Source organism: Myxocyprinus asiaticus, chromosome 11, assembly GCF_019703515.2.
Source record: "Myxocyprinus asiaticus isolate MX2 ecotype Aquarium Trade chromosome 11, UBuf_Myxa_2, whole genome shotgun sequence".
Lineage (NCBI taxonomy): Eukaryota > Metazoa > Chordata > Actinopteri > Cypriniformes > Catostomidae > Myxocyprinus > Myxocyprinus asiaticus.
Window position 1 is genome coordinate 29,277,254 of NC_059354.1, and position 23,433 is coordinate 29,300,686.

Genomic DNA, 23,433 nt, shown 5'->3' on the forward strand with positions numbered 1-23,433 from the left:
GGAATTTTAATTTACCCTTTCAGGTTGTTTTTCCCCTTTGTATTTTCCTCTCTGTAATATAGGCTGATGTGGGTATATGTGAAGAGGCAGCATTTTGGGTCTTACACTGACACAGAGCATTTCATAGAAACCATTCAACCTTGAATAGAAAGTGCAAGTTTGCTTGCGCTTACTACTGTTTTTTTTATTTTTTTTATTTAACATTTTTTACTCTCTTTATCTATGAGAATAAGTCTCCTCACAACCCTTCCCCCCATAACTCCCTCTTTTTGAAGCCCTATAGGGAATGTTTCCACTCCAAAATATGCCATGGAGCACTCCACTGATTTGTGTCTTTTTTTCTTGGGTTGGGAAGGAATAACTTGTCGAAGCCATGGCTTAGTGACTAGTGTTTGTGCTTCAGACATATTGGGCTGATTGGTAATCATGTTGGAGACACAGATTTGAATCCTGCTTCTGTCATGCCCCCATCCCAAGACTCCTTTTTCTCCAAATATTTTTCTGTCTCCTTGTCTGTCAATAAACACAGCAAAAAAAGCCCAAAAATAAAAGTTTAAATCAATTTCGGGACCGCAGCAACAGATCTCCATCACGGAATTGGTCCTAGGTTCACTTTAACTATTCACACAGATTACATAATGAAACTCACCATACTCTCAGAAAGAACAGCAGTGGAAACAGTGATGAAAACTAGGTGAAGCATGTACTCACCAACCACTTTATCAGGAACACCTGTACACCAACCTGTTCATGCGATTATCTAATCAGCCAATTGTGTGGCAGCAGTGCAATGCATAAAGTCATGCAGATATGGGTCAGGGGCTTCAGTTAGTATTCACATCAACCATCAGGATGGGGGAAAAATGTGATCTCAGTGATTTCTATCGTGGCATGATTGTAGGTGTCAGACAGGCTAATCTGAGTATTTCTGTAACTGCTGATCTCCTGGGATTTTCACACACAACAGTCTCTAGAGTTTCCTCAGAATGGTAACAAAAAAAAAAAAAAAAACATCCAGTGAGCAGCAGTTCTGCGGACGGAAACGCCTTGTTGATGAGCGAGGTCAACGGAGAATGGCTAGACTGGTTCAAGCTGACAGAAAGACTACAGTAACTCAGATAACTCCTCTGTACAAACTGTAGTGAGCAGAATAGCATCTCAGAATACACGTCAAACCTTGAGTCAGATGGGTTACAACAGCAGAAGACCACGTTGGGCACTTTCTTAGGACCATAGTGTTTCTAATAAAGTGGTCGGTGAGTGTATTTCTTGAATGATTTTATGGGGGGGGGGGGGGTTGTTGTTAGAATGAGCACAGAAGTCTGTATTCTTATAAAACCACCATTTTATTATCCTGGTAAGTGTCTCTCATAAAGCTCATTACAGTTAATAAAATACATCTGGACCCCGTATGCCCTGGGTCGTGCAGCATCCCCCACCCACCCCAAATCCCTCCCCCCATAAATGCAGGCACATTTTTCATGCAAATTATTTGGACATGCAGGAAACCCCAGACCCCAAACATCCATCACAGTCCCTTCTATCCATATTTAGACCACCTGCCCTATGTTCAAGGTAAAGAAAATAGAAACCAAAGTATTCTATTGTGTTACAAACAATGGGCCCCTTACCATTGTGGTGCACCCATGCCATGAGTCTGGCTAGACCTCAGCAAACTGATAAATCAAGATAATGTCATTCTAGTTCCAATTGATATGCCAAATGTGGCAACTTTGAACATTAGTAGAAAGAGGTGACACTGTTGCTTTGTTTTGGCCACTCATAAAACTGTTGCTGGTTATCGTATAGCAGAGATGCTGGGGTGATCTTGATCCAGAGTCCAAATCAAACAGTGGTGTGATTTAGTTAAGAAGCTGTTGCCTTGGGCACCAGCTGCAAGAAATGTCTGTGAATTTACTCACGAGAGTCTTTTCTTATTAGGATTGCAGATATATAAATACATAACATAATTAAATAAATAGACAGTGAAATAAAAGTGCAGTGCTCTCTGCTGTGATATAACCCATAGCTTTTGATAAGTATTGTGAATGCTGAAAAATGGGCAGAGCTATGTTTTATGAGAAGGCACGCAGGCAGGATGGCTAAAGCTGTGTGTATGTGTCTATTTTTGTTCTATATATCCAAACCACTTGGGCTGTTTATTAGGTGGCTGCCCAACATATAGCATTCCAACTCACCAATCATAGTCCAAACTAACCACTAACTGTACACCACCCCTTAATTGCAGACTCATCGACTGATCACTGTTATGATGGTTTGACTTTAGGACTGTTTGTTGAGCTCCTATTTGTTGTATTCTGATGATTGTCTTGAGAATGACTGTTTTCTGTTTTATTTAAAAGGGGGAAAGAGCAACGTGGACAACAGAAGATGATTAATGAGGCTACTACATGCTAGAGTGCTTGGTATGTCATGCATGCTTGTGTACAGGGTCCAGAATTAACAGTTGCCAAGTAGTAAATAAAAATGTTTGAAATATATATATATATATATATATATTGATTTTGGCAAATAAATAAACATCAAAATTCAACATGATATATGGTTAAAAAACATTACAATAAACCACAATATAGAATGGTAGTTTGATGCTCATTTATATATATATGTATATATGTGTGTATATATATATATATATATATATATATATATATATATATATATATATATATATATATATATATATATATATATATATACAGGTGCATCTCAATAAATTAGAATGTCGTGGAAAAGTTCATTTATTTCAGTAATTCAACTCAAATTGTGAAACTCGTGTATTAAATCAATTAAATGCACACAGACTGAAGTAGTTTAAGTCGTTGGTTCTTTTAATTGTGATGATTTTGGCTCACATTTAACAAAAACCCACCAATTCACTATCTCAAAAAATTAGAATATGGTGACATGCCAATCAGCTAATCAACTCAAAACACCTGCAAAGTTTTCCTGAGCCTTCAAAATGGTCTCTCAGTTTGGTTCACTAGGCTACACAATCATGGGGAAGACTGCTGATTTGACAGTTGTCCAGAAGACAATCATTGACACCCTTCACAAGGAGGGTAAGCCACAAACATTCATTGCCAAAGAAGCTGGCTGTTCACAGAGTGCTGTATCCAAGCATGTTAACAGAAAGTTGAGTGGAAGGAAAAAGTGTGGAAGAAAAAGATGCACAACCAACCGAGAGAACCGCAGCCTTATGATTGTCAAGCAAAATCGATTCAAGAATTTGGGTGAACTTCACAAGGAATGGACTGAGGCTGGGGTCAAGGCATCAAGAGCCACCACACACAGACATGTCAAGGAATTTGGCTACAGTTGTCGTATTCCTCTTGTTAAGCAACTCCTGAACCACAGACAACGTCAGAGGCGTCTTACCTGGGCTAAGGAGAAGAAGAACTGGACTGTTGCTCAGTGTTCCAAAGTCCTCTTTTCAGATAAGAGCAAGTTTTGTATTTCATTTGGAAACCAAGGTCCTAGAGTCTGGAGGAAGGGTGAAGAAGCTCATAGCCCAAGTTGCTTGAAGTCCAGTGTTACGTTTCCACAGTCTGTGATGATCTGGGGTGCAATGTCATCTGCTGGTGTTGGTCCATTGTGTTTTTTGAAAACCAAAGTCACTGCACCCGTTTACCAAGAAATTTTGGAGCACTTCAGGCTTCCTTCTGCTGACCAGCTTTTTAAAGATGCTGATTTCATTTTCCAGCAGGATTTGGCACCTGCCCACATTGCCAAAAGCACCAAAAGTTGGTTAAATGACCATGGTGTTGGTGTGCTTGACTGGCCAGCAAACTCACCAGACCTGAACCCCATAGAGAATCTATGGGGTATTGTCAAGAGGAAAATGAGAAACAAGAGACCAAAAAATGCAGATGAGCTGAAGGCCACTGTCAAAGAAACCTGGGCTTCCATACCACCTCAGCAGTGCCACAAACTGATCACCTCCATGCCACGCCGAATTGAGGCAGTAATTAAAGCAAAAGGAGCCCCTACCAAGTATTGAGTACATATATAGTAAATGAACATGCTTTCCAGAAGGCCAACAATTCACTAAAAATGTTTTTTTTATTGGTCTTATGATGTATTCTAATTTTTTGAGATAGTGAATTGGTGGGTTTTTGTTAAATGTGAGCCAAAATCATCACAATTAAAAGAACCAAAGACTTAAAATACTTCAGTCTGTGTGCATTGAATTGATTTAATACACGAGTTTCACAATTTGAGTTGAATTACTGAAATAAATGAACTTTTCCACGACATCCTAATTTATTGAGATGCACCTGTGTATATATATATGCAACTTGAACTTAGTATTGACTTGAATCAATACAATACAAATGGCCTCAGACAGTGACTGCCATTGAAACATTTTACAACAAGGGAAAAGTGATCATAAACAGATTAGCCAGGACAGTAAAAGTTTTCTTTTACTTTCTTAATTCCAGACCTTCATGTGGCAATACATTCGAGGAGTAGAGGTTGTGTATAAGGTGTTATTTCACCAAGAAACTGATGCTGCAATATAAAAAACCAGATTTTTGATAACTTTGCAAATTTATTAAAGAAAAAACTGAAATCACTTTGACATAAGTATTCAGACCCTTAACTCAGTACAGAGTTGAAGCACCTTTGGCAGCGTTTACAGCCTCAAGTCTTTTTGGGTATGATGCGACAAGCTTTGCACACCTGCATTTGGGGATTTTCTGCCATACTTCTCTGCAAATCCTCTCAAGCTCTGCCAGGTTGGATGGGGACCATCGGTGGACAGCCATTTTCAGGTGTCTCCAGAGATGTTCGACTGGGTTCAAGTCCGGGCTCTGGCTGGGCCACTCAAGGACATTCACAGAGTTGTCCCTTAGCCACTCTTGCGTTGTCTTGACTGTGTGCTTAGGATCATTGTCCTGTTGGAATGTGAACCTTCGGCCCAGTCTGAGGTCCTGAGCATTCTGGACCACGTTTTCATTAAGGATATCTCTGTATATTGCTGTGTTCAGCTTTCCTTCAACCTTGCCCAGTCCCTGCTGCTGAAAAACACCCCCACAGCATGAGACTACCACCACCATGCTTCACTGTTGGGATGGTATTGTGCAGGTGATGAGCTGCTTTCCTCCAGACATGATGCTTGGAATTGAGGCCAAACAGTTCAATCTTCATTTCATCAGACCAGAGAATCTTGTTTCTCACAGTCTGAGAGTCCTTTAGGTGCTTTTTTTAAAAAAAAAATGTATTCCAAGCGGGCTTTCATGTGTCTTGCACTGAGGAGAGGCTTCCGTCTGGCCCCTCTGCCATAAAGCCCAGATTGGTAGAGTGTTGTACCTCGATACAATCCTGTCTCTGAGCTCTACAGGCAGTTCCTTTTGACCTCATGGCTTGGTTTTTGCTCTGATATGCATTTTCAGCTGTGAGACCTTATATAGACAGGTGTGTGCCTTTCCAAATCATGTCCAATCAATTGAATTTGCCAAAGGGTGACTCCAATCAAAGTGTAGAAACATCTTAAAGATGATCCAGATAAATGGGATGCACCTGAGCTAAATTTCAAGTGTCATAGCAAAAGGTCTGAAAACTTATGTCAGTGTGATATTTCATTTTTTTATTTTTAATAAATTTGCAAAGTTATCAAAAATCTGTTTTTTGCTTTGTCATTATAGGGTATGGACTGTAGATTTGATGTGGTAAAAAAATAATTTAAAGCATTTTCGCTCAAGGCTGCAATATATATATATATATATATATATATATATATATATGTATATTTTATATACACTGATCAGCCACAACTTTAAAACCACTGACAGGTGAAGTGAATAACATTGATATTGTTACAATGACACCTGTCAAGGGGTGGGATATATTAGGCAACAAGTGAACAGTCAGTTCTTGAACTTCATGTGTTGCAAGCAGGAAAAATGGGCAAGCATAAGGATCTGAGCGACTTTGACAAGGGCCAAATTGTGATGGCTAGATGACTGGGTCAGAGTATCTCCAAAACGGCAGGTCTTGTGGGGTGTTCCTGGTATGCAGTGGTTAGTACCTACCAAAAGTGGTCAAAGGAAGGACAACTGGTGAACCAGCAACAGGGTCATGGGCACCCAAGGCTCATTGATGTGCGTGGGGAGCGAAGGCTAGCCCATCTGGTCCAATCCCACAGAAGAGCAACTGTAGAAAAATAGCTGAAAAACTTAATGCTGGCCATGATAGAAAGGTGTCAGAACACACAGTGCATACAGCTTGCTGCGTAGCTGCAGACCAGTCAGAGTGCCCATGTTGATCCCTGTCCACCGCCGGAAGCACCTACAATGGGCATGTGAGTGTCAGAACTGGACCATGGAGCAATGGAAGAATGTGGCCTGGTCTGATGAATCAAATTTTCTTTTAGATCATGTGGACGGCCGGGTGCGTGTGCATCATTTAACTGGGGAAGAGATGGCGGCAGGATGCACTATGGGAAGAAGGCAGGCTGGCGGAGGCAGTGTGATGCTCTGGGCCAGGGGTTTTCAATCTTGTTCCAGGCGACCCTCAGCTCTGCACATTTTGTATGTCTCCCTAATCTGACACACTCGGTTCAGGTCATGGAGCCTCTACTAATGAGCTGATTATTTCAATCAGATGTGTTAAATTTGGGCAACATTCAAAATGTGCAGAGTTGTGGGTCCCCAGGAACAGGATTGAAAACCCCTGCTCTGGGCAATGTTCTGCTGGATGTTCCTTTGACACGTACCACCTAACTAAAGATTGTTACAGACCACTTACACCCCTTCATGGCAACGGTATTCCCTGATGGCAGTGGCCTCTTTCAGCAGGATAATGCGCCCTGCCACACTGCAAAAAAATTTCAGGAATGGTTTGAGGAACAAAGAGTTCAAGGTGTTGACTTGGCCTCCAAATTACCCAGATCACAATCTGATTGAGCATCTATGGGATGTGCTGGACCAACAAGTACAATCCATGGAGGCCCCACCTCACAACTTATAGGACTTAAAGGATCTGCTGCTAACATCTTGGTGTCTTGGTGCCAGATACCACAGGACACCATCAGAGGTCTTGTGGAGTCTATGCCTCGACGGGTCAGAGCTGTTTTGGAGGCATGAGTGGGACCTACATGATATTAGGCAGGTGGTTTTAATGTTGTGACTGATCGGTGTACACATACAGTACAGTGTGTGTATATATATTTTTACAGGAAAACAATACAAACATTATTATCAAGAATATTATTTTTGCCCTAATATCAAAGGTCTTACTAGTAAAAAAGAAATGATGATCCAACGTGAATTTTCTTGATAAAAAAATATGATCGTGCCTGGTAACGTGCATGTAAAATGGCTAGAAATAGCATTTTAGCTTAGCATAAAGCTGACAATTTACACAAGGTTTATTTCTATTTCTTCTGCTCCAAACTTACTTCAAACTTACTTCTCTGTCTGCTCGTATGAATGTAACACATCATAAGAAAGTGTTTCACCGCTGTTCAAATGCAATTTGGATCGCATCATTTATATGTATAAATGTTTTCCATCTGAAAGGACTAAATATTAAATGAAACAAATGACAATAAAATGCAAAGTAATCTCTTCAGTAATCAAAATACTTTTTGAATGTAACTGTATTCTAATTACCAATTATTTAAATTGTAACTGTAGTGGAATACAGTTACTAATATTTTGTATTTTAAATACATAATCTCGTTACATGTATTCCGTTACTCCCCAACCCTGACTGTATATATATATATATATGTATATGTGTGTGTGTGTATGTATGGCAAAATATTCATTTTGGACCCTGGTGTGTGTGTGTCAAGTATTACCCTTTATGATTGTTCTAAACCATTCTTTTTTTTTATTATTATTCTAAATATAATGGGCGGGGGGCAGGGGGAATCAATAAATTGATAAAATTGGATAATCCAGAAGTAGAGGACCGGCAATTCCCAAGGTCCTTCATCACCATTCTGACTCATGGTTGACTCATGGTCACTGAATATGTTGACTGGCCTTGGACAGTCTGGAGGAAACAAATCAAGAGTGGATAATGTGGTGTGACAGCTTCATTCATTTACCAAGTCTGGAAAATCAAGTATGAATTTGTTTCAGAAGATGAAGAATTCATAGTGTAAAAAGATTGTTTTGATAATACAGAATCTGCAAGAAATAACAAACACCAGCTGACAATTGACCTTGTTTTTTGGTATGTACGTGACCAGTGCAAAGCCATGCACGTAACTGTGCATAAAAAAAATTAAAAAAATCTCACTTTTGTTATGTGAAATTGTCAAAGCAAGGTTTTTATGAAAGGAGTGGGATCCTCACAGCCTCAAGTCACCATGCACTGTGCTGATTACAGTGCCTGTTAAGGCCCTGCTAAAGAGGAACTTCTTGAGGTTGTGCTCAGATGGGAGTGACTTACTGGTATTGGGTACTGAAGTGATGTATAACAGTGGCTCTGTTCCAAACCCTACACTGTCACACATTCTTTTTAACCTGACATGCTGTGTATTAAATGCAGCGCTCCTTCATGAGACAATGGAAAAAAACAGCAAGACCCGGCACAGCAGTCAAAGACACCGTCTAGTGCATGTTTACAGACAAAAACAATGGAAAAACAGCGCAGATGGACACAAAACGCGTTCGATGTGAACAGCCCCTTAGGCAGCATACTTTTTCTGACTAACAGCCTATGATATGTATGATGGTATGATGCCTAAAAATGCTGTCTAGGTAGGCAGCTCACTAGGGTTTAGAACAGAGATACAATCTTAGTCCTAAAGGAACAGCAATCAGTTTTGTCTCTTGTCTCAGGATGTAGGTGTGTTGGAGTCATTGCACTCGCCCACTTCTCGACTCTCCTATCCTCATTTGCTATTATAAGTATCCAGGTTTCTCTCAGTCTTTCTATCTCTCACAGTGGTCCCTCTTCATCTATGAAGCTGATATGCTCTGTGGAAGGCCTCCCTCCTGCTGCCCACTCTTGCATCTCAAACTCTAACTGAGGAGTTCCAGGCCTGGGGTTCTGCTGGGGCCATGAAGTGCCCAAAGTGACCTGGCTTTCTGGCAGGGAATCCAGGGAGCAGGGCAAGTGTGGGGAGGTGTGTGGGCAGGAGGGAGGAGTGCATGACCGCGACTGTATCAGAGGAGCAGATGAGGAGGAGGATGGGAGAAAGGGGCTAATCCTCAGCCTGTGGTCACAAGGGGAGTTATTGATTGAGGGAGGTGCTGAGCAATGAGAGGGTGGCTGAATTGGGTTATCTTGTGAGGGGGATGGAGGTAGCAAACCTCTGCTGTGACTAGCAGGTCGGGAAAGGTGAGGCCCCTGGCAGGGAGAGCAGGAAGGAGACTGCGATCGGAAAGAAGGGAGTGAGAAAGAAAAGGTGAGAGAGGGATGGGTGGCTTGGCATGTCTGGTCCTGAGCTGCCTGGGCATAGCCTTGGCTAGATGGCCCTGGCCCCTCTGTTTGGGCTGTCACTGGAGGGAAAAGGGTTGGCAAGGAAGGTCCCCTTGTACAGCCTACCGGAGACACCTGAGCCTGTGCTTGGGATCTCAGCGGTGGACTAGTGGGTATGAGACAGCTGGGTAAAGCAATGCCCCTAGTGTCAGCGCTGTCCAATAGGGAGCAAGTAGGCCTGAGCAGTGAGGATGGTGGAGCAGTTGGGGAAGGAGCTGGTGGCATGGATATTGTTGGACCACTGCTACTGCTGGGAGATGGAGGAATTGTTGGACTGAGGGCTGTCAGGAGGGGTTGTGATCCAATGACAAGCAAGGATCGAAGGAGACATGTCATTTCTTGTAGTTCTTTGCTCAGCTGAGACACTTGCTGGGAGAGACTAGTTATCTGTGAATATGCCAAGAAGATGCCAGTTATGTTCTAAAATGGATAGTTTTGACTCTTAAAATCTTTTTTGATTGGATAAGCCACGTATGAAGCTTCTGAAAATAGCCGATATATGCACACATGTAACCACACATCAGTTGAATTGTATTAAAGGGGTCAAGACATGAGGAATACAATTTTCCTTGATCTTTTGAAATATAAGAGGTCATTGTACTATAAAAACATACTGTAAGTTTCAGAACTCAAAACTTCCTCCTCACTGCAAAAAGAGCATTTGTTGAAACCAAGCAGCCAAATCGACTCATCCTCTACTTCCTCTACATTGTGATGTCACACTGTGGTAGACATTTGCATCTGACTGCTTCCATAGCAACACATCAATGCCGACTTCACATTATCACTTCCGTAGCCCCGCCCAGTAGCGATGAGCAGTGAGATGGCAGGTCAGTCAAGAGCAGAGGGCCAATCATAATTGTGGGCGTTTACTGTCAAGTCTTAAATGAGGAACGGTACCAAAACCAAGCGTTCCTGACAGAGGGTCAAAATGAGTGTGAAAAGTGATTATATTTTACAAATATTTGCAAAAAAACTTTACTGAAGTTATAAGTGAACCTCAAGGGAAAAAAAGAATGTCATGACCCCTTTAATGCACAGTGAAGTTGCATCATTACAAGCTAATAAACTTATTAATAAGTGTAATTATTTCATGGCTCTCTAGAATACTTGACTTTGATTGGTCAACTGTGGCATTCTAAAGACTGTTGTCCCAGGCATTTTATTTCCTAAATAGCTGTGCTAGTTTCATATCTCTCGCATCACTCTGCGGTCTCTTTCTTCTCACATAATAAAAAAATATAAAGTCAAATTAATAGTTCACGTTCATTTGTTTATTTATTTGGTACACAGCCCTGTAATAAGTGGAATAGTGTGCAGTCAGCTAGACATCATCACAAATTTGCATCCTGTTCACCCTGTCAGGGTTTCATGTATGCTGAAGACTAGCTGACTGTACATTATCCCTTATTTTTTATTGAACATCTGAGTCCCTTAACATTGTGCTGTTGATGCCCTTTAAAAAAACAATTAGCCACTGGCCTAACAACACCCAGATGTAATGCATGGCCTCTACTGGCTTATTGCTTTTATGCATGCTAATTTGTTGAAAGTGTTTGCATGCTTGATGTACTCACCTCCTCACTCAGTTTGGTGATGCTCTGTTTGGTCTCCAGCTGTTCTTGGTTCACTGCACACAAACACACACGAAACTGAATGTTTTAATTTCCACACATCTTGAGTTGTTTGTAAAGACTGTTAAACATCTTTTTAATGTATAGAGGGAGGAGTGGATGTAGTGAAGATAAGATAGAAATAAAAATAGTATAGGAGTTACCCTACTCTCAGATGACAAACCTACGGACCATTAGCTGACAATATAATTGATATTGCAAAAAATTTGCAAGAGCTTTCTTACAACTGAAAGCTCCAATCTGATTGGAGCTTTCTGATGTTACACAATTTCTGGGAGGTGGAGTGCACAGGAAACAAAGTCTTGTTTGTGAGGTTTATGGAATTGAATCTTTGAAAGATATTGAAGATTTTTGCATGAGTCTCTTCTTGTTAAGCCAGATATTCTTGAGCAACAAGATATTCTACTTTACTTTCAGGGTTAAATCCGAAAGTTAAATTTCATATGTACCCACCCCTAAATTTCATATATAAAAATAAAATAAGTGGATAGCTGCTTTACATGTAGGTCAGATTGCCCCCCTACAAACAATCTAAATGGTTGATTCATGGCCAGATTAAGCTGTAATATGGAACAATAGTTAATAGTGTAACTATGTGAGACTATGTTTTACAGTCCATTTTGAAAATATTCATAATATCATCTCCCAGAAGACACCTGCAGCTTGTAGATATATGTGTGTTTGTACCTGGAGAAGGGGACGGAGGGCCACTCTGAGGTAGGCTGGCATCGAACTCAAACCTTTGTGTTGAGCTACAATTGCTTTCTGTCTCTATACCATCCACAAATCTATAGAGACATAAAAAGAATGCATTATGTTGTTTATGTGCAGTTGATCCAGAGCTGACAGTTGGTAGGGGATTTAAACTATTGAAACATTTGTGTGGTCAAATGGATGAAATGTACACATCACAATATCAATAAAATATACAGTATCTTTCAAAATAACTAACAGACTGATATCTCTCTATCCTCTCAAATGGAGTTGTTTATATTGTGCACACCAAATTGCAGCCTTAGATATGCCATGATTGAAGGGCCAATCATTGGAGCAAGCAGCCATTCTGCCCAGATTGGTTGTCATGGTAGCTGGATACTTCTTCTAAATTATGAATCAGTTAAGTTGTTTTGAGAGCCACCAGGGGGCCACAGCTCATTGCGGTAAGATGTGATGCAAGAGTGGCCCAGTGATTTATTAAATATACATTTTGCATTTTTCTATGTAAATAAAGATTTTTTCCCATTAAAAATTATATTATCATCATAACAAGTAGAGAGAAAAGTTTAATAATAATAATAAAAAAATATATAAAAATGGCTTGGTCAGTAGTATTTGATATTTCCCCCTTAAGCTTCAATGACATACACTCAAGCTGGCATGGACTCCACAAGTTTGTGCGAAGCCTGATGACCTATGTTATTCCATCATGATTTGAGAATGTTACAAAGTCTAGAGCATCTTTTGTGCTTTAATGGAAGCAAGAAATCTGACCTTTGTACAAAGGAGTTGACATGGTCAATGTCACAAATTTGCTTGTTTGATTAGTTACCAGGAAATAGTGCATAGTATAAAATTGTTTTATTCTTTTTACATCACAACATTTCTTAGTTTGAAAACCCTAAAACTTTGTTTATTTCTAGGTAAAATTTAGATTTTCAATCCCAGATTTCCATCAGCACTCATTCTGTGCAGCTGAAGAAAGAGTTGTTGTTGTTGTTGTTGTTGTTGTGTGTGTGTGTTTCACACCTGGGGCTGAGTTCTGGAGGGGCGCTGCTGAAACTGACCACAGGGATCTGGAGGGTGGCAGGTCTTGCGTGGTTTGACGGAGGGCGGAAGGGACGTGGGGGGAGGAGTGGCGATCGCAGGGGGGAGCTGAGGCCCCGGGTCAGGCGCAGAGGGGAACGTGGGGCCTTTGACACTGAGTGCTGCTCTTCATCATTCTCCTCATCCTCACGGATGGAGGGCAGTTTCTTCACCAGACCACCGTTGCTTTCCCAGTCCAGCTGAGAGACAGAGCAGATTCTATTAGTGATTTGACAGAAGATTCCTGTTTGTGTATACATGTAATGAAGAATTTCCAATACAGTGCATATACTATCTATTTATTCTACATCTGTTTAAGTTGTGTAATAAATAGGATAATGTACAATCATAAAATCATCATTGCAAAATAAATCTCTTCAGGGTGATACGAGGCCCCTCCACTTAGTAGACATTTTCTCTTCCTAATAAACTTTCTATATTTTTTACAAAATTTAGGATTGTTTGAAAAATCTTCCTTAGATTTGCATTTGTAGGATTTTATATGTAAATAATTAGTTTAAGAATCATGGCCGTGTTCGACCACCAAAATAATGTAGGGAATTACAGTATATTTGAGATAAATGAAACCTGAGCAGATTAGAAATCTGATTAAAATTCTCCACCATTCAAAAAGTGATACAACAGGCTTGTTATATCTGCTAATAATTTATATGCAGGGAATTTAGCTCAATAAGGGAATTAGCAATTGATTTGGGGAATATTAAAAGAATCAATGTTTACGTCCGATCAAAGTCTTCGGCCAGCGATGAGTTGATCAGAACGTAAGATTAATTCTTACAGTAATAATACTTTCATGGCCATTGAAAATAATATCACAATTAGATTGAAATACTGTTTATGAGCATGTAGCTTAGGATCGACAGACCTCAAGGGACCGATATAATTTAATCAAATACACAGTCAACTTCTCTTTGAATATAAACAAGGCTTTATTAACTAATCTACAACAAACAACTAAACTAACACATAGACAAACAAATCTAAACACAGGTTGGTAAGTGAGCTTTTACAGAAGATGATTGGAAAATGAACTTTATGGAGTCTGTAGACCTTGCCTTGAACAAACCCTGAGAACTTAATTTAGTACGCCATGATTTGAGATCGGGTTACTCAAATTATATATAAGAAAGCACCATATTTCTGCGAAAGTCAGGAAGTTCTTGCGTTGCATTGTTTGCCGTTGAAGACAATGTCATTTGGCTTGGCTTGTGGAAGGTCTTTGTCTGTTGTGTCAATGGATGGGTGATGGAATGACCAGGCGGAGCCCTGGAAGCGAGGCCTCCCGCAACAGAGACTCGGGACTTCCCGGGACAGAGGTCAAAGTGTGTGTAAGCCGTAAGGCAGAGAAGAGAGAGAGAGGGGTTGTCCAGGCTGGTCTTTTAACCCCTTTGGTTTGTTCACACCCCAAAAAGGCTCTAAGCCAATCAGAGGCAGCTTTAAGAGGGCCTGTGGTCAAAGTGTCCTCCCTCAAGATAATTAATTTATAGCTTTTGTTCTAAGGTTTGTCAGTTTCCCGCTCAAAAAGTGAAAATTTTAATCATGAATTTCATAAGAAAATTATAACTGCAAATGACCCGAATATACTTCATACCATCATTCTGGAATTTAAGAGACAATCAATTACATACCAAACACTTTCTTATTAAATTACAGTTATAATTCAGTTATAATGCATGATAAAGCTTCCTACTAATTAATTTGTTAGTTTTAAATACGGATAATACATTACACTCTATGAGAAACACGCAGTACTTTTCAGGGTTATCATTTGCATAAGATGCATTTGTCAATTTTTGGTAAAATCCTTCACACGGCTGTATATTTGGATAGTAGTGAAATAAGAAAATTCCAAAGTCCATGTCAAATGTTCATGAATTAAGCTTCATGTGAGATGGTAAGCCAGAAACATGCCTCATGATTAGTATAATATTTTTAAGTGCAGAGAGTTGTCGGAATGTCTTTGTTCTGAAATTCCCATGGCAACCATGGGGAAGTTTCTTCAGCAAATGGTCTTATCAGTCTTATAAAAGAGGAGAGGGGATCTGTTGTGCTTCTCTCCCCCCCATTCAGCTCTGTTCTTAAGGCAGTTAAGATTTGCCAGATGCAAGAAGCTTAGACTTGCTGTCACCAGTCCGAATCTCTTTATAGCTCAGGAGAAATTCAGAGTAGATTCTGTATTTAAGTCATTCTGTGTAGAATTGTTCAATTTCTCTTAGTTCTTTTCTGCCTCAGGCACTACATTTTGTTAGAATGTTCGCCATTCAAAATCTAACCAACAACAATGACATCACTGTAATATTTGCATACTGAATTGTGATTGGTCTTCTGATTTGCTATTATTTGCATACTAAATTGTGATTAGTGTTTTCTTACATCTATTTAGCCATCCATCCACCTTTTTCCTGAACACAGAAGTGTTCCACGATTCATAACAGAGCCCATTTTTGTTTTCCAGTCTCCTTTGTTTTACTTTGCATCTGCATATGTTCTTTGCGAATAATGTGATGTTTGGCATATTACATTTGTAAAAATTGTAAAATAAAAAACAAAAACAAAAAAACATTTGTGGCTCCATAGTGTAGATACTTTAGAGCAGTGGTTCCCAACCCTGTTCCTGGAGGCCCCCAACACTCTACATTTTGTATATCTCCCTTTTTTTGACACACCCAATCCAGGTCTTGGAGTCTCCACTAACGAGCTGATGTGCTGAATAAAGTGTGTTTGATTAGGGAGATATCCAAAAAGAGGGGAGTGTAGAGTGCAGTGTTGGGGGTCTTCCAGGATCAGGGTTGGGAACCACTGCTTTAGAGAGTCACTGTGACAGTTTTTGACAGTGCCTTCTCCGTCAGAGTTCAAACAATGAGTAGATAACGTGAAGCTATGGACAGAGGTGAGTTACATTGATAACATAAGCTACTATCATTTCTTACTGCACAAGTTGAGCTTAAACTCATTTTTCTCCAACTAACTCATAAAATAGTTGTTGTACTCAGTCTGGAATGCTTGTATTGGTAGTATTTATACTGCTTCTTATGCAGACCGGAACCAGAAAACAGTTTAGCGGCAATCCAAATCATAATGTCGGTGCCCAGTGATTAGTTGAGAACACTGTGAATAGTCACAGTTACATGGCAAAGACAGTGTTGAATTGTGTTGATTCTTTTTTATAGTCAACAGAAAACAGAATCGAGTGCCATGGCCCATGACAATGGCAAAGTGGCTATGATGATGCATTTCATTTATACAGAACAAAAGCCTAAAATCTAAGCTTACCTAAAACTTTAATGCTATTATTTTGCTGCCTTGCAAGCACTGAGGCTACCTTCTGGCAATGCAAATCTAGTAATTAATAAAAACAGATTCAATTTAATAAGAATATTCTTGGTCCTCAATAGCACTTTATTGTGTGCATACTTTGTTAAATGGGTAGTGAAGTGTCACAACCAGTGCATGGCACACTAACACAGCCTGTTGATTTTTTTATTTTATAATTTTTTATAAATCTTTCTATTTCTTTCTCTCTACCCTGTTTCTCCACCTTCAACCCATTTTTCTGCAAATTTGTCAATAGTCCAAGATTAAATTAAGAAATCTCTGTTGATTTTTACCTACAAAACATTCTTTTTATAAACTAAAATTGATTTAGATTTCTTTGTTGATAAACTCTCTTTGCACTGCATGTTTTTAGAACGTCATAAGGATGGCTTCAAGCACTTTTATCCCATGGTACGGCAGAAGAGGTGGAAAAGTGGAGGGGCGGCACGGTTTTTTTTTTTTTTTTAAAGACTGTCAATCACCATCCATTGCTATGGGTTGGCAACACACACACAAAGTCCAAATCCCAATATTACTACCAAACTCCCTCCATCAAATAACCAGTGAAGAAAGAACCCCAAAATGACAAAACCAAGCAATAATGCAGCAAACTATAATGCATGCAGTGCTTCCCCCATCCTTGAACCATTTCTGTTAATCCCTCTGCTTTTTCTCTCCCTATTCGCTTTGACTGAAATCTCTCCATCTTTATTTCGCAACCCCCCTCCCCTTCTCTGCACCCTGCCTCTTTCTTTGCATATTTTTCTTTTCCTCTCATGATCTCCACCCCCACGCTCCATCTGCAGTCCCATACCCCACCTAAAGCGCAATTTATTTTTAGCCCTCTCCTTCCAATCTTAGTAACACAGACCCCAGTGGCACGAAGTGTGTGTGTGAGAGATGCTTAAATCAGTGTTTCCATAGAAGTTTTCACTTTCTTTTCTTCACTCCTCCAGAGAGAGAAAGAGAGAGAGGTGTTTATCCAGGCACTTCCATGTTTCTAGAGTCACCAAATGCAGTCAATCAAAGCTAACTAAAACAAGAAAGAGAGTGGAAGGAATATATTAACATTCTTCTAAGCCCTGCTGCACAACACACACACACTAATAAGAATGCTTCCCCAATAATGACACTCTTATTCTCACCTACTCTGCAATTACGTGCAAATATGTGTGGATGTGTTCTGGGGTTGCATACACGGAACTCTGGTCAAATGAGCATTAATGCTGATCCGTTATGTATCACGGCACAAACAAACTAGATTTTCAAATTTTCTGAAGGAACAAAGTGGTGTTTTCCTGATGCAAAAGTCACTGCCACAATGCTAGGGTATTGTTGGTGGTTTTCAGAGCTTTGCTATGCACTTGCTAAAGTGCTCTGAATGTTTTTTGTGAATTGCTTTGCAGTTGCTAGGGTGTTATGGGTGGTTGTTAGGTGATAACTTACTGGCCCAAGTCAAAAGACTATTCTGCTCCCCAGACACGGCTCTGGTTCCTCCTTTAATGTACGTCTATGAGTTTGTTTTTAGCCTGTTTTATCATCTGGTGAAAATTGCTTTCTGATCCCTTAGAAAAATAGTTGCACACCTCTCCCCAACATGCTGCTTGATTTGAGGTATCATTCCTGTTCACAGCAAGGTGTGGGACAAGTTACGCATTGAATTTTAATACTTAGTTTGGGGGGTTTATTCAAATCCTTAACCCTACATGTTAGCAATAGCAATAGTGATTCTGCCTTAGCCAGCACCTTTAATCATAAATCTTGTGTATTTTTTTTTCTATTGTACATTGTTTATTATTATTTCTGTTTTCTGCTTTCCATTTGACTATTTCCTCCTCACAGCTCTCCCTCGCTTTATCTATTTCTCATTTTCTTTCCTCAAACAGTGATCTCCTTCTCCAGCTGGAGTGAAAGCTGCATGTGACATCTTGCAGAAAGCAGCACTGCAGAAAAAACAAGAGAAGAGAAATGAGGCACCTCTCTCATTCCCCCCAACCTCTCGCTTTAGTGCTATTTTTATCTATCACGATCCAATCTTAGCTCAAGGCGTGGGGGACCCAGTCAGAGTGGAGTCCCCGCCTTCCCCCTGTGCTATTCTTAGCATCAGCACACACACCAAACCGCAGCCTTCTGCTATTCCTGTCCCTACAAGTTACACTCAAGCCTGGGAGAGTGTGTATGTGTGACTGAGAGTGGACTTGTGCAGAGGCATACATGTGCATCCTGAAGATGATGGGGTCTGGGCTTTATGTTGGGGAAAGGACACAGACTTAGAGAACGTGCGAGAAGGAAAGAAAGATGCTAAAGCCAGCAGATGGGGGATCCATTTTGTATTCGGCTGGTTGTGGAGATGGGTGTCGGCAATACAGCATTAAACACACACACACACATGCACACAAACACTATATCTCCAGTCTGTAGGTCACATCTCATAAATTAATTCAGTAGCTCAGCTGGACACATATACATATTCACTATGGAACACTGTATTTGCTGGGTTTTCCTGTTTCATAGATTTTTCGCCTGAGAAAAAGACCTAAGTAATCTCACATGTCTTGACTAAAGATTCAGAAGAGATCTAAATAATGTCTCCAACTGTGCTCAGATTTGCCATGTTACAAAGTCTGCAATAAAAAGTCAGAGATTTTAAATTTAACTCAAACATTTATCACATTCTTACAAGACCAAATTATCTGCACTATGCAAGCCACATAACTTTATAGCTTTATACTCTTACTTTGTCAACTATTGTCATAGTTTTGTTTCTCCTAAAGAATATTTGGAGAAACATCTGAGACAAAGTTGATGAAACTTGAAACATAACTGAGAACTGCAGGAACTCAAGAGCTAAGAAAGAGCAACCTCTGAGCAGGAAAAATAGAAGTTTCCTCGGTTTTCTCATCTCAACAGCAGAGAATATGAGCCAAAATGTTGCTCATGACACTTGTTTATATGTTTGCATGTGCAAGTGGATTATCATGTTTGCCTGTTTGAATTATGTACTATTTATAGGACTTGTATCAGCTCCAAAGCCTGTTCCAACCATACAATTGATAATCCAGACCGAGGCAGTGCACTGACTCCTTGCCTCAAGTTTCATAAAAAATGCCTCAGTACCTCAAGCACATGATTCATGGTAAATAAAGTGTTATACATGCGCACCATTAATTTCACATGCACAGGAATAGAATCAAAGGTAATATTGTGGGATTGTCACCCTTTGCCCTGAATACCATCAAGTGTGCATGCAAGCATTACTCACGGCAGCTCCGCTGCCCTCCCGCAGGTTGTAGGTGAGGTCGTGCTGAATTTCACTGATGAATTTCTGGGCGTATTCAGGATAGAGGCGCAACACTTCTCGCAGTCCCTTCAGGCTGATGTACTGTAGGTCGCAGTATGTCAGTGCTTTCACATTTGCGTTGGTCTTTATTACCTGCTCTTTCGTCAGCGAGTCCGATCCGATCAGGTCCCCCTTTCCTGTGTGAGGAAAACACATAGAAGTGAGTTTGTTCATTTGTTAGTCTGTTTACTATAATTTCAGTTAGCATAAACTTATGGACTGAAATATTGATGTATCACGATAATTTGCAGATCAGGCAATGCAGCAAACATGCCAACGAAATCCGTGCTAAACGCAGTTTTCACACCGCATTTCTGATCTTTAAGTTCAGTTCTGAGTGCAATATAGAGGAGGATTCAGCAGACCACCGAGATCAGGCTCACTCTGCCAGGACTGTTCAGCATCACTCCACTACTGTGATCCAGACACCTGAATCATCTCTTTAACATGCCAAAAGCTGACCTGAATACACCATGCACCTGGATATAAATCAGGTTATAATACTCTTCTCCATCATTTGATCATTAATTGTTGAATTACTACTGCCATGTTAAAAAAAAACAACAAAAAAACAAACATGGAAATGGTTTCAAAAGTGTCTTTTAAATAAAATTCTGTTTACCGCCTTCTTTCCTCATGTGGTGATAGCACAATATTTATTCCACCAGGCAAATACAGTAGTACAGAATTTTGTGAATAAAGCTATAATGAGCCTAATTTACATAGAAAGGAGGAGTGGAAAGGAATGACAATGACTTAATTTGAATTCTCAAGATGCAGTTTCAGTACTGACTGCGCCTGCTTAAATGAGATAACTAAAGGTATTAAGTGAATAAGATGCAGTTTTCGTGCTCAAATACCATGCACAACAGTGGCAAAACAGCTTTGTGAATTCAGCCCTTATTGGTTTTTTATTTTTTTTTACAAAAATAAAAAGCTGATTTTGGAAGCAGATAATATTAGAACATATTTTTTCCAGTTTGAACATTAAACTCTTTTTCTATACCAGGTTTCAAAAGTGCTAAACAGTTATACATCTTTACTATTGTACATTACAATATTTGATTTTACATTGCAAATAATGTATTTATTTTTTTATTTTTTGTTAAAAAACTGGTAAAACAGTATAGATTAAAATATCGGCCATCATATCAGTTATTGGCCATACTATTGAACAATTATCTGCTATTGTTATCAGCCAAAATTTAAATGCCTGTGCATCCCTGTCACATGCAGTATTCATAAAGTACACATTAAAGCTGCATGTTTATGCATGCAAGATCCTGGCAGGATAATTAAACTTGTTTAGACATGCAAACAAAGAGACACAGAGAGTGTCAATCAAATTTAGATTCTAAAGTTTCTGTTTTGGGTTTGAAAATGAGACTCAGGCACACAAGTATGAGGCACACAAGGTAGCACAAGTTCTAAAAATATGCTCTGGTTTGCAAAGAAACTATGAGAGCAGTGACAAATTCTGAAGTGTGTGTTTGTGTCAGAGCAATGCATTCTGGGAAAGCATGCTGGCTGGCACACATTAGAGTTCAGAAGCACTGGAAGACAGAGCGGAAGAGTGGAGAGAGATAGTTGCCGGTCCAAATTATCATCCTTCATCGAGTGGTAATTACACATGTGATGGAATGCCCAAAACATTGTGCTTACAAGAATTCAATGTATCTTGTCATGATAACATGGCAGAACGCAATCACTGAAAGTATATATATACATATATATATATATATATATATATATATATATATATATATATATATATATATATATATATATACATACAGGGTTGGAGGGTTACTTTTTAAACGTATTCCACTACAGATTTCAAAATACATGCTGTAAAATGTAATTTATAACGTATTCTGTTAGATTACTCAAGGTCAGTAATGTATTCTAAATACTTTGGATTACTTCTTCAGCACTGGTAGATTTTTTCACTTGTTTTGACTATAAAAACTCTGCCAGTACAATAAGACAAAATACACATGTTAAAAATAAATTCTCTGAAAAACCTAAATATCTTTTGCAGTGTTGTTTCTAAAACAAGATAAATATAACTGATCTTGTTTTAAGGATTTTTAGATATTTTTACAGGAAAACAATACAAAAATGATCAAGAATACGATTTTTGCCCTAATATCAAATATAAAAAAAGAAATTATGATCCAACGTGAATTTTCTTGATAAAAAAATATGATCGTGCCTGGTAACGTGCATGTAAAATTGCTAGAAACAGCATTTTAGCTTAGCGTAAAGCTGACAATTTACACAAGGTTTATTTCTATTTCTTCTGCTCCAAACTTACTTCAAACTTACTTCTCTGTCTGCTCGTATGAATGTAACACATCATAAGAAAGTGTTTCACCGCTGTTCAAATGCACTTTGGATCACATCATTTATATGTATAAATGTTTTTCATCTGAAAGGACTAAATATTAAATGAAACAAATGACAATAAAATGCAAAGGAATCTCTTCAGTAATCAAAATACTTTTTGAATGTAACTGTATTCTAATTACCAGTTATTTAAATTGCAACTGTAGTGGAATACAGTTACTTATATTTGTATTTTAAATACTTAATCCCATAACATGTATTGCATTACTCCCCAAGCCTATATATATATATATATATATATATATATATATATATATATATATATATATATATATATATATATATATATATATATGCACCGATCAGCCCCAACATTAAAACCACCTGCCTAATATTGTGTAGGTCCCCCTCGTGCTGCCAAAACAGTGCCAACCTTCATCTCAGAATGCTATTCTTCTCACCACAATTGTACAGAGTGGTTATCTGAGTTTCGTAGACTTTGTCAGTTCGAACCAGTCTGGCCATTCTCTGTTGACCTCTCTCATCAACAAGACGTTTCCATCTGCAGAACTGCCCCTCACTGGATGTTTTTTGTTTTTGGCACCATTCAGTGTAAATTCTAGAGACTGTTGTGTGTGAAAATCCCAGGAGATCAGCATTTACTGGCACCAGCAATCATCCATGTGATTATCTAAACATCCAATCATGTGGCAGAAATGCAGTGCATAAAATCATGCAGATACGGGTCAGGAGCTTCAGTTAATGTTCACATCAACCATCAGAATGGGGAAAAAATTGGATCTTAGTAATTTGGACCATGGCATGATTGTTGGTGCCAGATGGGCTGGTTTGAGTATTTCTGTAACTGCTGATCTCCTGGGATTTTCACGCACAACAGCCTATAGAATTTACTCTGAATGGTGCCAGAAACTTCCAGTGAGGGGCGGTTCTGTGGACAGAAATGCCTTGTTGATATAATTCTTTTTTTTCCAATGTGTTTTCAATTTCTTCCTTTGGCTGATCTGAGTATTCTCTCTTAGCTCTTCATAAAGCCAACTCTGCTTTTCTCACACTGCTCTTTTGCCCCTAGCTCTTCTCTGCACCACAGCTTTGATTTGCTGGTCCCTATCACCTCTCTTTCAGTTTCAGTTTTAATGTGCTTTATCTGCATGCAGATTGTATTTTTGTATTGCCAAAGTATTTGCAACATGCAAAGAAAATAGTGCAAAAAAGTGCAAAAAGAACATTTATGATTTAAGAAAAATAACCAGACAAAATATGCACTGTAATTGAAAAGAAAGATTAAACAAAAAATAATAAACTCTAAAGAATAAACATTAAGAAGGTAGTAATAAGGGTCAGAAAAAAAATAAAATAAGAAATACTGGCAAAGTGGACAGCCTTTCTTACTGTGGCAGCTGTTTTCCAGAATCTTCCTGTTTTTATAGTGAGGCTCTGTCCAATGAGTCTAGGTAGTTCGCATTTTGTATCTGTCTTTTTGGAGGCACA

At 39.1% G+C, this 23,433-nt stretch overlaps 1 protein-coding gene across 1 annotated transcript in view; it reads right to left on the reverse strand.

Annotated features, from left to right (window-relative positions):
- Positions 1 to 7,376: 7,376 nt before the first annotated feature.
- Positions 7,377 to 23,433, reverse strand: part of LOC127448110 (potassium voltage-gated channel subfamily H member 3-like) — a 189,290-nt gene continuing 173,233 nt past the window's right edge. Inside the window, exons 11-15 of the mRNA XM_051710409.1 lie at positions 19,498 to 19,712; positions 12,843 to 13,099; positions 11,784 to 11,884; positions 11,040 to 11,092; positions 7,377 to 9,849 (exon numbers count right to left, since the gene is read on the reverse strand). Of these exons, the coding sequence (XP_051566369.1) occupies positions 8,920 to 9,849; positions 11,040 to 11,092; positions 11,784 to 11,884; positions 12,843 to 13,099; positions 19,498 to 19,712 (1,556 nt within the window). The 3' untranslated portion in view covers positions 7,377 to 8,919. The remainder of the gene's footprint in view (positions 9,850 to 11,039; positions 11,093 to 11,783; positions 11,885 to 12,842; positions 13,100 to 19,497; positions 19,713 to 23,433) is intronic.